We start from the raw sequence: 21,685 nt of genomic DNA, 5'->3' as shown, positions 1-21,685 counted from the left end.
TTTTAACTTCGTTGAACTATCAGTGAACCAATTCCAGGTATTTAGGGGAACTTCTGTGATTTGAGAGCCTTAATGAACCAGTAGCTTGTTACAGGTGGCAGGAAAGAGAATAAGGTTTACCCTAAAGGGTAGTTGCTACTTCTTCATGCAGAACTGAAATGTCCCTAGGACCAGGCTGGCTGCACCTTTGAACACACCATTTCCACTTGATCAAGAGCCCTGGTCGGCCCTTACTGGTTTGTTTTTAGTTTGATTGTTCTCTTTGAATAAGAGCTCAGCGGTAGGGCCAGAGCCACATTCCCTTTAAAAAAGGAGTGTACTTGGTGTATGTGTCAGGCAGATGGCGCTGCTGTACTGGGAAATAGCCTCTCTGAATACTCTAGTAGCTGTCAAGTCTTCAACTACATCTCTGATTTTCTTTTCTTTCCTTCTAGGAGCCTGTACTCTTTTTGCTAGACTGCTTAGAAGAGGTTGGGAATCAGGCAGAACCTTGAGCATTTCCATTACAGGAATATAACAGTACCAACTGTAAAATACAAGAATAGTATATTGAATTGGCCTAAAGGCTCCACCTGCAAGATGACTTTAATTTCCTTTTCCTACTGCTGAATTTTCTTTAAACTCCATTAGTTAAATTGGGGCACTTAGGGCTCCTTTTCTCACTATGAGGACACAGGCTAAGGAGTTTAGTACATGCGTGTCAGGGCTATAATCTAAGCTTTCGGGAGATTAAATGATTCCTTCAGCTGGGAATGTGGGAAAGTACACGGTGGAGGAGAAGACTACCTTTGGGGATGGCATGGGTGTCTTGGAGGCTTTTTGTTTCTCTTCTAGCTCCTCAACCCAGGGTTGGTGTTGCTTCCTCCCCGTGTGCCTCCTGGGTCCAGCAAGTACTAGGCTGGTGCTTTTCCTGCCGCCGTGCACCACACTCCTCAATACCAGTACTTTAGCCACCCTCTGGTTAGTACTATCTCCTCCCTGTGGGAGTGGGTAGGATGGTGACTTGAGTGCCTGTGTTCAGCAGAGCTATAAAAGTTTGTCTTAAGTTTGTCCTTAAGTTCGGCATACTTGACTTTCTTGTGAAAGCAGCTAAGATCAGTGTAGTGGGGAAGAAAGGGATCAGGGAGTACAGAGGGCACAGAACACTTCCATTCCAGGAAGCTAGGCTCTTCATTTACTTTGTTTCCAGGAGGCAGCAGTAGCTCAGCCTTAACAAGTTTACTTCTCATGTTTTCTCTTCTTCCAAACTCTATGTCCTCATTGCTGACACTAGTTATTTCAGCTTTGGAGACCCCTTGACTCTGCAGTCACAGCCATATTGCTTTTCATCTCAGACCTCATCGTCATGATAAAACATCTCTTCCTTTTCCTACTCAGAGGAGAGTTAAAAACAACCAAAGCACCATTTGTACACCTTGTTTCAATCCTGCCTCTTGCCAGCTGGCCACTAAACAGTGAGGGGCTGTTACTTCCACCCATCACTTGGATGAGAGGAGTTACTGCCAAATTTTGGAGAGTCTTCTCATGTGCCCTAATCTACCCATGTCTTTCTTTTTCCAGAAAATTTTAGCTCTGTCAGTATTACATCCTCATTACCAAAACTGCTAGGGTCTGTAAAGGGTTTGGGATTTTACCCTACTTGCAAGCTTAGCACGCTAGCCTGTTACCGTTTCATGAATGCTGGCAGAAGACACGAGATGATCAAGGACTTTATCTTTGACAGCACAGCAAGCAGCATGAAGCTGAGGCAGGGGGCAGTAGGTGAACTGACACCAGCAAGTTTCACAGGGGCAATGTGGAAGGGCCTAGTGGGATGCTAGGGGTATGTGCAGTGGGTTTTCATTGCAATTGCAATGGCAATTGCAAATCTGCTCTTTGTCCTAGAGGGAATTGTAATAGAAGTGCAACCCAAGAGAAGTTGTCAGAATGTTAAAAGTTGCGAGTTTTGTTTGTGATTTTATCAGATCGATGGATTAATATTGGGGAAAACCAGTAACTTTTATAAATAGTTGTGACTTGTATGTTTTTTAATACATTTCTCATTTTTTTCAAATAGTTTTTATACATTCTTTGATGAATTTTTTAAACATTTGCTTTTGGGGGAAAAAGTTTGGAAATAAATCTAGAGAACTTAAAATAGAACTGTAGCTTCCTTTGCTATAATTTCTGATGTTGAAGAAAACCTCCAGCTATTTAAATCAAGTAGTGTATGACAAAAATTGTTAACGTTTTGTTGTAAAAGAAGTGCACTATATTTTGTCTTGCTTTCCTTATGGTCGCATTTTACCTTAAGGTTTTTGCCTAAGTGGATGTAGTTGTTGAGCTCTTTCAGGTGCTCTTGTTTCCATTAAGTGGAAGAAGATGGACCAACAATAGAAACCATCTTATGTTACCAGTTACCAAACATTGAAAATAGCTACAAAATGTTCTTCTTAACTAAGCCAGACTATTATTAGTTTAAAAAGTTATATTCAGGTTTTGTATGTATGTTTACCTATATTCTTATAATTTGTTTCAGTCGTCATTGAATTTTGAGAAGCATTCTGAAAACTTTTCATGGACGGAAAATCGTTATGATGTGAATCGTCGACGACACAACTCTTCAGATGGCTTTGATTCTGGTATTGGACGTCCTAATGGAGGTAAAATTTGCTAAGGAATGATAGAGTTTAAGGATAATTTTCTTCATGTTCTTTTAAGAATGCTTTGTGATTCAGTCTTAAGCTTAACCATCTTCTTTGAATTTATAAAACTTTACCATTATCAAATAAAGGTAACTTCGGAAGGAAAGAAAAAAATGGATGGCGTACGCACGGAAGAAATGGTACTGAAAACGTAAATCATCGAGGGGGATACCATGGTGGAAATTCCCGTTCTCGTAGCAGTATTTTCCATTCTGGAAAAAGCCAAGGACTACATGAAAACAACATACCTGACAATGAAATGGGGAGGAAGGAAGACAAGAGAGAACGCAAACAGTTTGAAGCTGAGGATTTTGTAAGTTTCTTGTAATTTTAATACAAACGAGGTTTCTGTAAGTACCATTTTAGCATCAAGGTGCTCTCATGAGGTTTTATCAGTATACCTTGTTTTCTATAGAGATCACACTTGACAGGTCCAATTATTTTTAATCCTTACATTTTGTGAGGTTTTTGTTCATAATTTTCCCCTCCCCTAATTCTCTCCCTTTTTCTCTCCTCCACCTGCTTATTCCTGTGTCTCATCTTGTGGTCTTTTAAAACTTTTGATAAATTTATGTCCTTTTATTCCTTATAGAAATTTGAACAGTTTCCCTTAGAAATGATGGCTGAACTTAATTGCTTATTTGAAAGTGCATCATAATATCGCTAAAAAGCTGTTAAGCTTTTGGAAAGGATGTTTTACCGGTATATTTTACTTGATGGTCTGTTTTAAGTAATACTTGATTATTCATGTGTGACATTTAAACTAACCCCAGGATAGCGCTCCTTGTCTTTTAGCTACTTTGTCTATTCAGAAGTTTCATTGTGGTTAGGGAAGGCAGACTAATTGTTAGCCTGGGTCACATACAATTAGGAATGTTAACTCCACTATTGAAAACAAGTATGAACTAATTAGAAACAGAATTTTCTTAATTTTTTCTTATCACTAAATCTTCACCATGTGGCTTATCTAAACACTATACTTCTCAAGCTACATAAAATTGATCTAGTATATAATCTTATTTATCTAGTTGTGATTCATTCCTGGTAATTTTTTTGTATATGTTGTTCGTTCTTCATTTAACATATAGTTGAGTGGCTCTGTGAGTCTAGCTGTTATTGGCCCTCAGAATACGTAGGTGAACAAGATAGAGAAGGTCCCTACTCTCATTGAGTTTCTATTCTATAGGGGACATTCAGAACATAAAAGGAAAAATAGTATTCTGCAGAGAATTTAGACAGGAGGTGACTTGGTGACTTCTTTGGTTTGGGAAAGGAGAGGTTTTTCTAGTGAAGTGACATTTAATCTGGGACCTCCTTAATAAGGAGTGAGCTTTGTTAAGACTGGGAGGAAGAAGGGAAGAGTTAGTGCAAAGGCCTTAAGGTGGGAGCAAGCTTGTAGTGTTTAAGGGATAAAAATTAGGGCAGTGTGGGTAAAAAGTAGTATTAGACCAGGTTAGAGGGGTAAGAAAGGGTTTCAGTTGAGTAGGGCTTTTGTACATAAGGGTAGAGAATTTTAGTTTAATTCCACATGCAGCAGGAACCCTCTCTGGAGGGAAGTCATGTTATCTGATTTTAGTTTTTTAGACTGTGCCAGTTCTTGTATCTCTCTTTTTTTTTTTTTTTTAAAGATTTTATTTTTTTCCTTTTTCTCCCCAAAGCCCCCCAGTACATAGTTGAATATTCTTCGTTGTGGGTCCTTCTAGTTGTGGTATGTGGGACCCTGCCTCAGCGTGGTTTGATGAGCAGTGCCATGTCCGCGCCCAGGATTCGAACCAACGAAGCACTGGGCCGCCTGCAGCGGAGCGCGCGAACTTAACCACTCGTCCACGGGGCCAGCCCCAGTTCTTGTATCTTAAATGGGTTACAGTGAGCAGGGAGACCAGTTAGGCAGCAGTGTCCCTAGTTCAGGAGAAAACAGTGGCTTTAACTGGGTAGCTGTGGTAAGTGAAGATAAGTGATTTTGGATATGGTTTGATGGTAGAATGGATGGAGGGTGGATGTGAGAGAATTTGATAGATTGGATTTAGGGCAGGGGAGTTGTGAGGGAAAGACCTTCTTGGGTCCTGTAATCAAGTAACCTTGGGCTCACTATGCCTTCTCATTTTTATGGTCCATTTTTTCCACTTGCTAATTACCACAAAAGGGAATTTTTGTAATATAAACAAACCAGGAATGATAGTAGTATGCTCTCATAGTGTCTGAGGGTTGAATGAGTAGTACAAGTAAATCACTTAAAACAGTGCTTGGCCCATAGTAAGCACTCAGTAAAACCTAGTTGTTGCTCTTATTATTATTATACCCCACCTCCACTTGTAAGGTGGTGGGCCTTAGCTATTATAATCCTATACCTGGAATATAGACCTATAGTGTAATTTCTAATACTATATTTTTTAAGAAGCACGTATAACCTCCACTAAAGTCTTCTCAATCCTGTGTAGTTTGTATCAAGGAATCATACTGGTATGTGTGCATACTCTTTTGGGACTTTGCTGTAATGTCAGTAGAGTGTTAATTAACTATTGTGGGTAATTAAATATTTATATTAGAATTCATTTTATTCAAATGTGTTAAGGGCCTTCTTTAAGGCGGGCTATGTTGCTAGGTAACGTGGAAAATATCTGATACAACTGCTGGAAGTTTAGGATTCTAGAGAGTGAATGCGTATACTAAGATTAGCTTTAGAGTAGACATTTAATGCTCAACTCAGTTTTGTTCTTAATATCCTGAGCATCACTTGTTGAAATAAAAGTTTGCCCTTTGCTTTGAGAATGAGTGTGTTAACTAAAGCACCTAGCAATGAAAATTTAACAGAATAGTTGGGAAATGATCTGATTTTCCTCTTCCCTGCTGCTTTTTTATTTTTACTTTTTTAATTTCTTTATTTTTTTTGAAGAAGATTAGTCCTGAGCTAACTACTGCCAATCCCCCTCTTTTTGCTGAGGAAGACTGGCCCTGAGCGAACATCCATGTCCATCTTCCTCTACTTTATACATGGGATGCCCACCACAGCCTGGCTTTTGCCAAGCATTGTCATGTCTGCACCCAGGATCCGCACTGGCGAACCCCAGGCCGCCGAGAAGTGGAACGTACGAACCTAAACGCTGTACCACCAGGCTGGCCCCTTCCTTGCTTCTTGACCTTATGCTAAGAAAGGATGATTCCTCAGATTCATGCAAAGACTGCATTCTCTTGAGTTTGCTCTAGGTTTTTTTGGTTGTTTGTTTGTTTGTTTGTTTTAGTTCACACCTTTTCCTCAGGTAGTTGGGGATGAGGAGAATATTTGAAGACACTTTCCTTGTTTTCCCCTGACTAGGAGTGAGTATAGATAGTAACCATTTAATGGTTAGCAGAATAAGATGAAAGTAAGTTTTATGAATAGTTAGTTTTTAATCGTTAAAAGAGTTGATAATGTGTCAGGTTTTTTAGTTTGGTTTGAGGTTACTTTTAAAAGAATTTATTTTTAAAATGTGAGCAGTTTAAACATTGTTTTATTCTTTAAATTTCCGTTTTCTTTCAGCCGTCTTTAAATCCTGAATATGAGAGAGAACCAAATCAGAATAAATCTTTAGCTGCAGGTGTATGGGGTAAGTAATTTTTGATCTATCTTTGAGGGGTATAAAATATTATTTGTAGGTTTTACTTATTTGTGTTTTGTAAAATAATAGGCTAGAGTTAAACTTTCTCCTTTAAATATCTGTTTTTGATTTGCTAAGCTACGAAAAAAGGTAACATCTTTAAAAACAAGATATTGAGGATAGAAGAGTTTGATTTGAAATAGTTGATTTGCATATGTTAGTACCATTAAGTATACTCAAATAAGAGTTTTTTTTTAAATGGTCATAAGTTAATGTGATGAACTGATGTTGTTTGGAGAGAAGCCTGATCTAAAGAAACAAAAAACTTAGTTTAAATTAATTTTTAGTTTTTCAAAGTTGAAAACTTAGTCAACTGGAAAGATAAATACTTCTAATCGTAGTGTGACATAAAATTAATCTTTTTATCTACGAAAATGGTTATACATAGAGAGTATTAAAAATCTATAAATTTGCCTATGGAACTAGTCTATGTTTGAAATTATTTGCCTTTTTGATTGTCAAAGCTTAATGACAGTTCTTCTGGTAATAACGCCCTTTTCTTTAAAACTGCTGAGAGTTTAATTTTATAGCATCTTACAGAAGATTAAACTGCACTCATATAGTACAAATTAGACAGCTTGTTCGAGATTCAAGTGAAGTTTAAAATAATGAAAAAATTTTAAATATGAACATTTGATATCTGAAAAATAAATTTAATTATTTGATACGAAATTCAAAGGTGATGTATCCACTTTGGAACTTGTACACATGTTCATTTGTATTTTTCTATTGAAAATCAACAACTTACCAAAACAAAAGGATTGTGGCTTATGACAGCATACTAGTCCTAACAATAAAGGCATTATTTTAAACTTTGCCACTTCCTATGCTGTTCTTTATTGTATTTATGGGGTGATACTCTAGGGAATTATTTTGTTTTCTTTTGATCTCCCAATTTATTTAAGGGCTTTTTGAGGGTGGGGGTGGGGGTGGTCAGACACTTTTGTTAGAACCATGTGAATGGCATTGTTTTTTCTGTATTGCAAATTAGTATTTCTACCACTCTCCCCAGGCCTACACGCCCAGACACACACATACCCAACCAAAAAAATCTCCCAAGCTCCTCTCTTAGGTATGTTTCCTTATTATTCAGTTTTTCTGGGAACAGCTGATTGCGTAAGAATATAGAACCACCTGGAAGGTGTTAAATAGAATCTCTAAGAAAGTAGGAGTAATTTGGATTTGGTTACAATGAAAGTAACTAAAAAATCAAGAATGTTAGTGAGCGTTTGTCATATAAAACTACCTATAGATACTATTGGTACTGATCCTTGGTTAATTTAATAATTTTAGAAATGATTTAAAGGCAAATACATCTGAAAATATTGAGAATAAAATGTATTAATATAAAGATTTTGGTTCTACTGTTTCAGGGTTGATCTAAGGATTTTGAGCACTAGTTGAAAAGATGTTTAAAAGGAAGATGTGCTCTTTACTGTGTCTTAGGTAAACTAAGAAGTGTGTCTGCATTAGAAAAAAGAAAATGGTTAATTGTGGCTTGGTTAATTGTTAAATTCCTAGTACTTCCCATAGGAATACAATGAAGCTTTCATTGTATTACACTTCACTATTCCTTTCTCACTTTTCCCCCTGGGTTCCCAAATATTGTTTTCCCCATTGCAACATTTAAATTAGCTATGTTCCTGAGGAAGACATGAGAGAATTTTAGGAAAGACTTCAATAGAACTTTTCTAGTCCTTCTTCCTTCCAGGTAAGTCAAAATTTAATAATGGAAATGTAATATGTATTAAGGAAACAAACCAGTTTGTCCCTGAAACTATCCTTTTGTAGTTTAAAAGTTGCAGGAGTCTAATTGTAGTATCCCAATTTAAAAAATATCTTGAGGGAACGTAATTAGGCCATTTAAAATATAGTTACTTAAGTTTAATTCTACTTAGAATTTAATTAGTTTTATTGGAAACACCTTCATGCAGCTTCTATCTTTGACTTCTATAGTGTTTTGGTCTTAACCAGGATCGCTCTTGTTTGGTGCCTAAGAGATTACTTATTGAATTAATCTATCTCCATGTCCTTAATAATTTAAAACTTAAGCAAAAATTCAAGGTACTTCAGTGTACCTGTGAGAATTTTAAAATAATTTAGTTGTGTGATTGATTTATTTGGGGGGGCCATGAGAAAGAGAAAAATGCTTTGTGTTTATATGTTTGTTTGCAGTTTGAGACATTAGTGACAGTTGATTTGTGTCTTTTCAGAATTCCTCTAGGCTATTTTTGTGTCACTGCAGTATGTCAGCAACATATTATTGACAGAGCCTAACACTTAGTGCCTAAGATACTAAATAATGAAAAATTTCAGTCACTAGTAATTAACTTAAGCATTGTCTTTGTTTCAACTCAGTATTTATATTTGTGTCTATTCCTTGATAGCTTGATGAACTTTCCTGAGTTTTGCTCATATTTGATATGCTACTAAAAGAGCATCAGAGTTCATTTTTAAGAATTTTGTTTGTTTAGCTTTCTGAATAAAGCAAATTGATGACCAGTTCTTAAAGATGGGTTGTTTTCTAGAGAATTCCAATGATATTAGCCATAAGCATACAGATTGAGTGAAATGATTGGATTAAATGAGTTAGATTATGATGCAAACCAGTGAGGTGCTTGCTCCCCCCCCCCCCCCAAGGAACTTTGTAAATGAGATTAAGAGAAAGGAATAATCTTTATTGAATTTCTTTGTAAAAGCATTCTGTTGATACATTATTTATGTATTGAAATGGCTCCACTTTCTTTCAGTGTCTTATATGAAAACAGTTAAAATTATAATGAAGAAAAAGGTAATGCAACACAAGTTTAAGGTTGAGAAGGGAAAATTAATAGGGTTTGATTAGACAGCTTGACACATATAGACTTTATTTGATCAGAGTTAGAAATATTACTTGTTCATCATATAAGTTATTTTTATTTTAGAAGTATATTTCTTTAAGCTTAGTCTTCATATGAGTAATATAGGGGACTTTGTTAAAGGAAAAATACCATACTTCTGCTATTGACAAATTTTAAATTAGTAAAACTCATTTGATTAAAATTCTGATACTACTATAAAACAAAACAGATTTGTACATTAAATAAAATTCAAAACCAACAAAATTCAAACAGCATCAATCTATAGAAAAATAATTTCTGTATTAAAATTAGTGTTCAAGGTAGGAATTTGTTTTAATTGCTGTGGTACAGTGTCTTTGAGTATTATTGTGTCTTATGTGACTTAAGTTTCCTCCTCATTAGTGTGAAAACTTAATTCAGATACTGTTTACCCATCACTTGGTTATATGCTTTTGTTCACACATTAAAGTTGCTGCTTTTTTTGTGTCAAGATAATGAGGAAACTAAGTTAGTAATGGCATCAATGTGATGGTGAAGGAAAGGGTGGACCCCGACATCACTTAGTAGTGCACACTTAGGCTTCTTATTCTGACCATTCAGTGTAGCTTATTATTAGTATTTTTAGTTGAGGATGGTAAACATTTTGAAGTATCTGGCCTAACAGTTCTTTAATTTTCATTTTCTTTAGTAGTATAATATAGTGTTTAAGTGCATTGGCTTTGGACTCAGGTAGATCTGGACCCTGACATTAGGTCTTTTGCTTATTGGTTATTTAGACTTTGGACAGATTACTTCATCTCTCTGAGTGGATTTTCTCATCTGTGAGATGAGGATGATGACAGCAATTCTAATGAGAAAAGCATTGTTAAATATTAAATTACCTACCATATAAAATCCTTGCGCATGTTACAGGTGTTTAATAAATGTTAGCTAATTATGTCGTTAAAATCCAATAATTGAGGGAGATGGTAGTAGAGTTATTAAAAGGCAAAAAAAAAGGAATTTCTAAGTGATAGTTCAAAAAATAAATTAAGAATTGATTGAATCAGAAAATACGTGGGGCCAGCCCTGCTGCCCTAGTGGTTAAAGTTCGATGCTCTCACCACTTTGTTGGCCCAGGTTTGCTTCCCGATTGTGGAACCATACCACCTCTCTGTCACTTGCCATGCTGTGGTGGCAGCTCACATAGAAGAACTAGAAGGACTTACAACTAGGATATACACCTATGCTCTCAGGCTTTGGGGAGGAGGAAAACAAAAAAAAAAAAAGGAAGATTGGCAACAGGTGTTAGCTAAGGGCAAATCTTTCCCTGCAACAAAACCGAAAAACCCCACATTTAAAAATAAATAAAGTATATATATATATATAGAAGGCAACTATATGGAGAGTGTAGTGAAAGAAAAGGAGGAATTGAGATGTCAGCTCTGAATTACGCATGTGGCCAATTTCCTTTGTATTATATATAGCAATATTTTAATTCTGATCTTCCAAAGAATTGAGCTACTCCTCCACCACTGACTTTGTATTTAAGGACTAAAACTAATTATTTTATTCATAGATACTGAGAGAGCATGAATAACAAGATAATAAAGGGATATTTAAAATCACTTATTGTCAGATTCCACTTGTTTGTGAGGAAAGAGGGAAATAATGATATAAAAAATCCAGAACTCATACTTACCTTCAGATGTTTTGAACTTAAATTTGAAGAATTCCTGCTTATATGAGCTTGAGGTAATAAAGCACATGTAAGTTGAAGGACGTCACTGAGGTCACTTACTTTCTAATTCTTTTATATGTGTTTATATGTTTCATCAGTACATAAATTTTCTCTTTAAAAGAATAAGCAATTTGAGTCTTTTTTCATATAGTTTACCAATTAAGAAAGTCAGTGGAGAAAGTGTAGAAGGAGACATTGGATACTGTTGGAATCCAACAGCTTCAACAATTAGCTTGGAATGTTTGTGTCAGGAGAATTTGTAGAGATACTTTATGAATAGATGAACTAGTTTATAAGTAATATAGAATGGATGTAAGTGACATAAATTTAGTTTTGGCTATCACCCTTTTCTTTGCTTATATGTAGTTAACTACCATTAAGAACACTTGTTCTTAAATGGGCAGGTTTATGTAGTAAATTCAGCATAGTTATACATGACATAGGTTAGTTTTTATGTTTATTTCTTTTACAATTTGTCTCGTCTTCCTTACTCTTGTGGGTCAACCTAAAATTCTCAAAAAAAGACACCTTTAATTTGAAATATGATTAGAAGCAAATCATAGTGAAGATAGTGTATGACTCTTCTGAACCTTTTTTCTAGTATTTATTTTAAAGAAAGCATTTCACAGTAACTCTGAAACAGGAGCTATTTTCCATTTTATAGTAAGGTTGGAGCAAGTATTCAGATTTTGTAAATCTGGTACAAAAGCACATGTTCTTAATCTCTGCACTATAATATTTGAATATGAATACTTAATAAATATATTGACACTATGTCTGCTTCTCTTCTCTCCTAATCTCTATCATGTTCCTTTAGGCACTTTTATCATCTTTTACTTTGCTACCTACTCTTCTATGATTGATTTCTCATGCTTTACCTTTCTTCTTTATAGGGTATTCTATTATTCTTTGCACTGAAAGCCTCTGAGGTAACAGCCAGAATATTACTAGGTGTCCAGGAATCCAGTTTTAGAAAAGGTGAACTTTGTAGTCAGAGACTATATTGAGGCTTAAAGATAAATGTACCTGCCTGCTTATCTACTCTCCTTCTCTTCTGCCTTCTAGGTTTTTTGTTTGTTTAAGTTTTATTGAGGTCATAATAGCTTATAACGTGAAATTTCAGTTGTACGTTATTATTTGTCCGTCACCATATAAATGTACCCCTTCACCCCTTGTGCCCACTCCCCAACCCATTCTCCTCTGTTAATTGCTAAACTGTTCTCTTTGTCCATATGTTAGTTCATATTCCACATATGAGTGAAATCATACAGTGTTTGTCTTTGTCTGGTTTATTTTGCTTAACATAATACCCTCAAGGTCTATCCATGTTGTTGTGAATGGGACAGTTTTGTCTTTTTTACGGCTAAGTAGTATTCCCTCAGCAAATATACACATATATTGTATGTATACGCACACGCACACATACATACCACATCATCTTTATCCAATCATCAGTCGATGGTCACTTGGGTTGCTTCCACTTCTTGGCTATAGTGAATAATGCTGCAGTGAACATGGGGGTGCATAAATCTCTTTGACTTGTTGATTTCAAGTTCTTTGGATAATAATAGTGGGATAGCTGGGTCGTACGATATTTCTATTTTTAGTTTTTTGAGAAATCTCCATACTGTTTTCCATAGTGGTCGCACCAGTTTGTGTTCCCACCAGCAGTGTATGAGGGTTCCCTTTTCTCCACATCCTCTCCAACATTTGCTATTTTTTGTCTTGGTGATTATAGCCATTCTAATGGGTGTAAGATGATATCTAAGTGTAGTTTTGATTTGCATTTGCCTGATGATTAGCCATGTTGAACATCTCTTCATGTGCCTATGCTCCATCTGTATATCTTCTTTGGAGAATTATGTGTTCATATCCTCTGCCCATTTTTTTATTGGGTTGTTTATTTTTTTGTTGTTGAGTTGTATGAGTGCTTGCTATATTTTGGTGATAAACCCTTTGTCCAATAAATGGTTTGCAAATATTTTCTCCCAGTTGGTGGGTTGTCTTTTCGTTTTGTTCCTGGTTTCCTTTGCCTTGCAGAAGCTCTTTAGTCTGATGAAATCTCACTTGTTTGTTTTTTCTTTTGTTTCCCTTGTCTGAGTAGACATGGTATTTGAAAAGATCCTTGTAAGACTGATGTCAAAGAGTGTACTTCCTATATTTTCTTCTGGGAGTTTATAGTTTCAGGTCTTACCTTCAAATCTTTGATCTGTTTTGTGTTAAGTTTTATGTACGGCAAAAGACAGTGGTCTACTTTCATTCTTTTTCATGTGGCGGTCCAGTTTTCCTAGCACCATTTATTGAAGAGACTTTCTCCATTGTATGTTCTTAGCTTCCTTGTTGGAGATTAACTGTCTGTAGATGGGTGATTTTATTTCTGGGCTTTCAATTCTGTTGAATTGATCTGGGTGTCTGTTTTTATACCAGTACCATGCTGTTTTGATTACTATAGCTTTGTAGTATATTTTGAAGCCAGGGATTGTGATGCCTCCAGCTTTGCTCTTTTTTCTCAGAATTGCGTTAGCTATTTGGGGTCTTGGATTGCCCCATATGAAATTTAGGATTCTTCTATTTCCGTGAAGAATGTCATTGGGATTCTGATTGAAATTGCTTTGAATGTGTGGATTGCTTTAGGTAGTATGGACCTTCTAATTATATTTAGTGTTCCAATCCATGTGCTTGGAATACTTTTCCATTTCTTTATGTCATCATCAATTTCTTTCAATAAGACATTATCTTCATTGTATAGGTCTTTCACCTCCTTGGTTAAATTTATTCCTAGATATTTTATTCTTTTTGTTGCAGTTGTACATGGGATTGTATTCTTTAGTTCTCTGTTTGTTATTAGAATATAGAAATGCAACTGATGTTTGTAAGTTGATTTTGTACCCTGCAACTTTGCTGTAGTTGTCGATTATTTCTAATAGTTTTTCAGTGGATTTGTGGATGTTAAACCTTCCCTGCATCCCTGGTATAAATCCCACTTGATCATGGTGTATGATCTTTTTAATGTATTGTTCTATTCGGTTTGCCAAAATTTGTTGAGGATTTTTGCATGTATGTTCATCAGGAGTATTGCCCTGTAATTTTCCTTCTTTGTGTTGTCCTTCTCTGGCTTTGGGATCAGGATGATGTTGGCCTTGTAGAATGAGCTGGGAAGTGTTCTGTCTTCAGTTTTTTGGCATAGTTTGAGAAGGATAGGTATTAAATCTTCTTTGAATATTTGGTAGAATTCTCCATTGAGGCCGTCTGGTCCTGGACTTTTATATTTGGGGAGGTTTTTGGTTACTGTTTCAGTCTCCTTACTGGTGATTGGTCTATTCAGATTCTCTATTTCTTCTTGATTCAGTTTTGGGAGGTTGTTTGAGTCTAAGAATTTACCCATTTCTTGTAGCTTGTCTCCAATTTATTGTCATATAGTTTTTCATAGTATTCTTAGAATCCTTTGGATTTCTTTGGTATCTGTTGTAATTTCTGCTCTTTCATTTCTAATTTTATTTGAGCCTTCTCTTTTTCTTAGTGAGTCTGGCTAAGGGTTGTCAGTTTTGTTTATGAAGGAACCAATTGTTTCTTTCATTGATCCTTTCTAGTGTTTTTTCTTTTTGTTTCAATTTGATTTATTTCTGCTCTGATTTTTTTTTTTGGTGGAAGATTAGCCATGAGCTAATTACTGGCAGTCCTCCTCATTTTGCTGAGGAAGCCTAGCCATGAGCTAACATCTGTGCCCATCTTCCTCTGCTTTATATGTGGGATGCCTACCAGAGCATGGCATGCCAAGCAGTGCCATGTCTGCACCCGGGATCCAAACTGGCAAACCCCAGGCCACTGAAGAGGAACGTGCGAACTTAAACTGCTGCACCACCGGGCCGGCCCCTCTGCTCTAATTTTTATTGTTTCCCTCCTTCTGCTGAGTTTGGGCTTTGTTTGTTCTTCTTTTTCTAATTCTTTTAGGTGTAGTTTTAGATAGCTTATTTGGTAGTTTTCTTGTTTGTTAAGATGGGCCTGTATTGCTATGAATTTCCCTCTTAAGACCGCTTTTGCTGCATCCCATATGAATTGGTAATGGTGTGTTTTCATTTTCATTTGTCTCCAGATATTTTTTGATTTCTCTTTTTATTTCTTTGGTGATCCATTGGTAGTTTAGTAGTATGTTTAGTTTTCACATATTTGTCACTTTCCCAGCTTTTTTCTTGTAGTTGATTTCTAGTTTCATAGCATTATGGTTGGAAAAGATGCTTGATATGATTTCCATGTTCTTAAATTTATTGAGACTTACCTTGTTCCCCAACATGTGGTCTGTCCTTGAGAGTGTTCCATGTGCACTTGAGAAGAATGTGTATTTTGCTATTTTTGGGTGGTGTGTTCTGTATATATCTATTAAGTCCATGTGGTCTATTTTTTTGATTAAATCCAGTATTTCCTTGTTGACTTTCTGTCTTGGTGATCTGTTGATGTGAATGGGGTGTTAAGGTCTCCTACTATTACTGTGTTGTTGTTAATATCTCGTTTTAGGTTTGTTAATAGTTGTTTTCTGTACTTTAGTGCTCCTTTGTTGGTTGCATATATATTTATAGGTGTGATGTCTTCTTGGTGGAGAGTCCCTTTGATCATTATATACTGCCCCTCTTTGTCTCTCATTACATGTTTTATCTTGAAAATTCTACTTTGTCTGATAAAAGTATGGCAACACCTGCTTTTTTTTGTTTGCCATTAGCTTAAAGTATCTGTCTCTGTTCTGATTATTTGTTTAGTGGTTACCATGAGATTTGTATAAAACGTCTCCTGGATAGCCCATTTTCTGAGAGGCTTTTATTTCCTTAGACTGAGCCTATTCCATCCCTTACATCTTCCCCGTCTAAGTTGTTGTTGTCTCAACTTATTCCATCTTCTGTTGTGAGTTTGTGGTTAAAGTGACGAGTATATTTATTTTTGATCTTTTCCTTCCCTTTATCTAAATGTTATAATTGTTTGCTAACCTGTTCTGATGTATAACTACAATTTTCTGATTTTGTCTACCTATTTATCTCCTGTCTGAAGGCTTTGTAACCGCTTTCTTTTTTTTTCAGGTACGAGGGCCTTCTTGAGCATTTCTTTTGGGCGGGGGGCCTTGTGGTGATGAACTCTCTGAGCTTTTGTTTATCTGGCAAAGTTTTTATTTTTCCTCATATTTGAAGGATATTTTCACTGGATAGAGTCTTCTTTGTTGAAATGTTTTGTCTTTCATAATTCTGAATATATCATTCCATTCTCTTCTATCCTGTAAGGTTTCTGCTGAGAAATCGACTGAAACCCTGATAGGGTTTCTTTATTAAGTTGTTTCTTCTGCCTTGCTGCCCGTAGTAATTTTTTCTTTGTCATTGACTTTTGCCAGCTTTACTACTATATGTCTTGGAGAATGTCTTTTTACAATGATAGTATTAGGAGTGCCGTTGGCTTCTTTTACTTATATTTCCAGCTCCTTCCCCAGGTTTGGAAAGTTTTCAGTTATTATTTCTTTTAACAAGCTTTCTGCTCCATTCTCCATCCTCTTATCCCTCTGGAATACCTGTAATCCTTATGTTGCATTTCCTAATTGAGTAGGATGTTTCTCTGGGAATTTCTTCATTTCGTTTTGAGTCTTAGTTCTCTCATTCCATCTGAAGCATTTCTATATTTCTGTCCTCAAGACTGCTAATTCTCTCCTCCATAATATCAGCTCTGTTATTCTGGGAGACCAGATTTGTCTTTATCTCAGACATTGCGCTTTTCATCTCCAACATTTCTGTTTGGTTTTTCTTTATAGTCTCAATCTCTTTTGTGAAGAGATCCCCCTGTTCATTTATTTTGTTCCTAATTTCATTGAACTGTGTATCTGTATTTTCTTATGACTCATTGAGTTTTTTAATGATAGCTATTTTGAATTCTCTGTCATTTAGATTATAAATTTCTGTGCCTTCAGAATTGATTTCTCAGTGCTTATCATTTTCCCTCTGGTTTGGACTATTTATATATTTCTTCATACTCTATGATGGCATGGATTTATGCCTCCGCATAGTGATAGTATGTGGTCACAGATTCCACCTGCCGTCACTGGGTGGAGGTCAAGAGCTGTGTGTTGTGAACCTGCCGTGATCACCAGCTTGCTCGCTTAGAACTGCTGCTTTTCTAAGGTATGCTTGGGCACTCTGGCTGACCAGCTGAGCTGAAGTGCTGAGCAGGAGGAGGGGTGCTTTCTTTTCCCTGTGCAATCCCGGGGGCATTTTCACTCTGCCCTCACTATCTACTCTCCTGGTGTGCTGGCTTAATGAAAACTCCTCTACCCTTTAATGGCTTAGCCACCTCTGTGTGGGGCTTTCCCACAGGCTGTGAGGGAACTTGGGAGAGCGAAGGTGCTCCCAAAGGGAGCCTTCCCTCCCCCCTCTTTTCTCAGAGCTGCACCTGGTCCTCTGCCCTGGGGCACTGCTGTTGGGGGAGGGAGAGGAGATCTCCTACCTGCTCCTCTTCCTCCACGGGGTCCAGCACCTCCACCTTCAGACGTATGGCTGCGTGGGTCTCTCAGACGTGTTTTGTGTTGTGTGAATGTCCTCTGTTGGTTTATGAATGTCCTTTTTGTTCTATTTTAGGGGGAGAGTCTAAAGGAAGAGCTCATTCCACCATGATGCTGATCCCACTCCTCTGCCTTCTGGTTTTGATCAGTGATTGCTTATGTACAAAAAATATTCTTCCTTCTTGTACCTTTAGCCTTCCATGTAGGATCATTTTCTTTCTGCCTAAAATACCTTGTTCATGATTTACCTTAGCAAGGATTTATCCTTGGTGATTGATTTTTGTCTGAAAAGTTTCATTTTTGCCTTCTGCCATATCTAGCATTTCCAAGTCCCAGTCTGTAATCCAAGAGTCTACAGGGCAGATTAGCCACCCCTTCAGCTGAGTTCCTTTGTGCATCTTCTAAATTGATGTGTTTTCCTTTACTTCTTAATGTGGGTTGAGATTACTCCTTGCTGATGAACCTTTTCCTGTTCTTTGTTGTTGTATTTGTTTTTCTTCATTATAGTAATTTTAATATAAGCATCTAGAAGGGAAAGAAGATAAATTAATTTGTTTAGTTGGCCATATTGAATTGGAAGTCTTCATCAGTCATGTTTGAACATGTTTAATTGTGTACTGATAGAGTTGCCCCCTGCTTCAACACTTGGATTCCTCTAAAATGAGACCTTGTATATCTTACTGCCTTTTGCATTTCCCAGCTCAGTCATTCCTCAGATCCCTGAGTTTCATTTAACTTAAAGTACCAAGCCATTCAGATTTTCTCTTATATTTTAATTTCAAGAATTGCTAATTTTAAGAATCTCTTTTTTTACTATTTTATTCATGCTGTCATTATCAGTTTACCAAAGCTAATAATTGCAAAATTTAAGTTGTTTAATTTATCTCTGGTGTCCTTCATTGACCTCTTGTTTGAGATCTTTAGTCTTAATTTTAATTTGTTGACTTCATTTTGTAAGTTCTTCAGAAAAGGTATATATTGGTGATAAAATTTCTGTGTCCATGTGTGCCTGAAGATGTCTTCTGCAGCCTTCATATTTTGGACCTCTTTAGGCAGCCAAGAAGTTAGAATGTTTGCCATAGTAGATTAACGTGTGTTTAAATTCTGGAAGGATGAACCATGTCTCATTTTGTTTTAGGTCCTTGTTCTTTTATCCTTCAGCATTATAATGAAGCATCATACCAACTCTATATTTTTAAGTGTTTGAAGCCTCAGATGAACTTTGAGAGTCCCTCCATGTCTAGGAGTCCTTGTTTAGTTTATTTTTTGAGATGATCCAGTAGGAAGTTTGGTTTGTTTGAGGCAGGGGCACCTTCACAGACATCTACATGACTCACAGTACCATGTCTTATTTAATACATAAAGCTAATTTTAATTTAGACTTTCTGAGATTTTTCTTTTTGAATTGATTATTTTATTCCAAACTCTCCAACTATGAAACTGATGCTTTCAGAAATTTTCTTAGGGAAGGGGAGGACATACTTCATTGCAATAATTGTGAACATGTTCATGTGTAACACCTGTTTGATTACAGATACACTGATTAAACTCCAGGAGTTTGTCTTCATACTTTAGCCACTGCAGTAGTCTTGAGAAAAGCTTTCTATTAGCAACTTTATTTTCTCGTATTGTCTTCAGAAGCCAGGATTGAGTTGGTTGCCCTGTAATTTGCATAATGCCTTCAATGCAGTTAGATGGTCAGTAAATATTTGAATTGATATTGATATTGTGAAAATAGAATTCTTTTTCATTAGTCATAACTTAAGTAGAAATTTAGAAAAAGAGGTACTGTAGTTCCTTGCTTATTGGTAATAACTTTATAAGTGAAATAAAAAGAAGGAAAAGAAATTAGGGAAATTCTCCTTTCAAAACGGAGGAGAAGGAAATATAATGTACTTTATATTCCACGTCATAAGAGCTATTAGGACGAAATTTTCAGTTTTTAAAAACATTAATGAAAAATATTTTAAAGTGTGATTAATTTTGATTTGGTCATAGTTAATATTCTAGGCCACTGTTTAGTTGAATTCATCTGTATTACTTTACATTGCTCAGTTCTTTGCTATGATCTGTTTGATTATGTTTTAGTTTCATTTCTCAAGCAGGAAGTATAGTTCATACTTAGCTCGATTATTTTACCCAGGGAATGCCTATTTTTTAAATATAATCAAGTTTTGGAATATACTATTCTTTTAGTGGTTTAATTTTATGCCAAAATTTAAGCTGTGTGTAACTCTTGCTTGTGCTTTATTTGTGCAGAATATCCTCCGAATCCTAAATCTAGAGCTCCAAGGATGCTGGTCATTAAGAAAGGTAATACAAAAGACTTACAGCTATCTGGATTCCCAGTGGTAGGAAATCTTCAGTCACAGCCAGTTAAGAACGGGACTGGTCCAAGTGTTTATAAAGGCTTAGTCCCTAAACCTGCTGCTCCACCTACAAAAGTAAGTTATAAATTGTTAAAAATGCAAAGTTTTAAATTGATATCAATTGAGTCACTTTGAGAAAAGAATGTTAAAAATTTTATACCAAAGTTTGGGGTTTTTGGTGGCGTGTTGACTTCTAAGTGGAAGGAGTTTGTCCATTGTCATTAATTTTAATTGTCTTTTTAGTGGTGTGTCTGTTTGTCCTTGTATGTATTTTCTTGTTTTAGTGGTAGTAAGTGAAATCTATAAAATTTTTGTTTTCCTAGGTGCATCTATGATGTATTTGCTTAATGATAACATAATGCTGTTTCCTTTGTGTTCAGTTTTAGGTTTTTGAAACTCCTACTTGTGTTTTCTTGATATTAAGCAAAAGAAACCTAACTTTAGATTTATAAAACTTTGAAAATATAGCAGCATAGTCAGATGTTTTTATCTGAATACCAACCTTTGATTTTATTTGTGCAAAAAGACAGAAGAGAACCATGTAGGAATGATGAAAGTATAATATAAAAATAATTGTTTTTATGAGCCGCATGTAGTCATCTTTATTTTATAGTGTTCACTTTGTTTTTCACTCTTTGTATAATCTATTTTTGATATGCATTAGTATTTGTGTGTTTTTCTATAGCCTACACAATGGAAAAGCCAAACTAAAGAAAATAAAGTTGGGACTTCTTTCCCTCATGAGTCTACATATGGTGTTGGCAACTTTAATGCTTTTAAGTCAACTGCCAAGAATTTTAGTCCATCAACAACTTCTGTGAAAGAGGTATGACATTTAAAATTATTCACGAGGAATGCAGCACATTCTAATCATGATTATTAGTTAACAGTGAACAAAAGGCATAGATTCATTAAATTAATTCATTAAAATGAGATATTACAGTTCTTTCAGAAAACTCGAATCAGATACTTCCATGTGTTTGTTAACCATTTTTACACTTCAAATAGGAATGATTTTAAGATTTTTAATGAAAATTTCCAAATACCCTAAAATGTAGAGAAAATAATACAAACACCTGCATACCTGTCAACCAGAAAGAATAATCTTTAAGAAGTATGAAAATTGCCATTTTCTCATTTGTGATAGAATTATGTTATGCCATAAAATTGTACCTTGGCTAAAAATGAGGATTTGTATTATGTAGTCTTCTTTGGGGGATGATGGACATGTTATTAGTGTTAACACTTGGGGGTAGAGAAGAGGAAGAAGAGAGAAAGGTGTAGATACTGTTATTTTACTGACTCCAAGTATCTGACAGCTAAAGTATTTTTCACATTTGACCAGCTTTCTGAAACTTCCAGACCAGGGAGTTCCCTGATCAGTTCAGAGTCAAAAGATGCTTGTGACCACAGTCATGCATCACTTAAAGATGGGATGCTTTCAGAGAAATGTGTTGTTAGATGATTTGGTTGTCATGTGAATGTCATAGAGCGTACTTACCTATATGGTATAGCCTACTACACACCCAGGCTCTGTGGGGCTAATCTTATGGGACCACTGTTGTATATACAGTCTGTCATTGAGTGAAATGTCATAATGCAGCATATGACTGTATATTGTTATAATTGAAATTGCTCTGGGTACTGTATTGAAACATTGTAGCCCCTCCATACACTAGTTCTCAATCATAGGATTTTAGAGCTATGGAGGAAGGACCAGCATTCTCAGCTGATTAATTGTGGCTTAGTTTCATTGTAGTCTGTGGACCTTATTACCAACAGTTAAGCATTATGGTTTATTTCCATGGCTTAAAAATCTTTGACACAGAGTTCTAACATCCTATTTTCTGTTGTATTCCAATGTCGAAACAAAACACCCCAAACAAAAGGACTCTAGTACGTATGCCTTTC

The 21,685-nt window shown here is 35.9% G+C and overlaps 1 protein-coding gene across 9 annotated transcripts in view; it reads left to right on the top strand.

The window, feature by feature from the left end:
• Window positions 1–21,685, top strand: part of GPBP1 (GC-rich promoter binding protein 1) — a 96,287-nt gene that overhangs the window by 58,798 nt on the left and 15,804 nt on the right. For 5 of the 9 annotated variants that reach the window (XM_070586873.1, XM_070586874.1, XM_008515882.2 and 2 more), the window contains 6 exons: window positions 2,519–2,642; window positions 2,774–2,997; window positions 6,202–6,268; window positions 7,332–7,391; window positions 19,665–19,849; window positions 20,460–20,600. In XM_070586873.1, the coding sequence (XP_070442974.1) occupies window positions 2,519–2,642; window positions 2,774–2,997; window positions 6,202–6,268; window positions 7,332–7,391; window positions 19,665–19,849; window positions 20,460–20,600 (801 nt within the window). The remainder of the gene's footprint in view (window positions 1–2,518; window positions 2,643–2,773; window positions 2,998–6,201; window positions 6,269–7,331; window positions 7,392–19,664; window positions 19,850–20,459; window positions 20,601–21,685) is intronic. The other 4 variants (XM_070586875.1, XM_008515887.2, XM_070586877.1 and 1 more) reach the window with 1 other exon arrangement.

Source organism: Equus przewalskii, chromosome 20, assembly GCF_037783145.1.
Source record: "Equus przewalskii isolate Varuska chromosome 20, EquPr2, whole genome shotgun sequence".
Classification (NCBI taxonomy): Eukaryota; Metazoa; Chordata; class Mammalia; order Perissodactyla; family Equidae; genus Equus; species Equus przewalskii.
The sequence above is the reverse complement of the archived record's forward strand: the minus strand, read 5'-3'. Positions and strand labels throughout refer to the sequence as shown.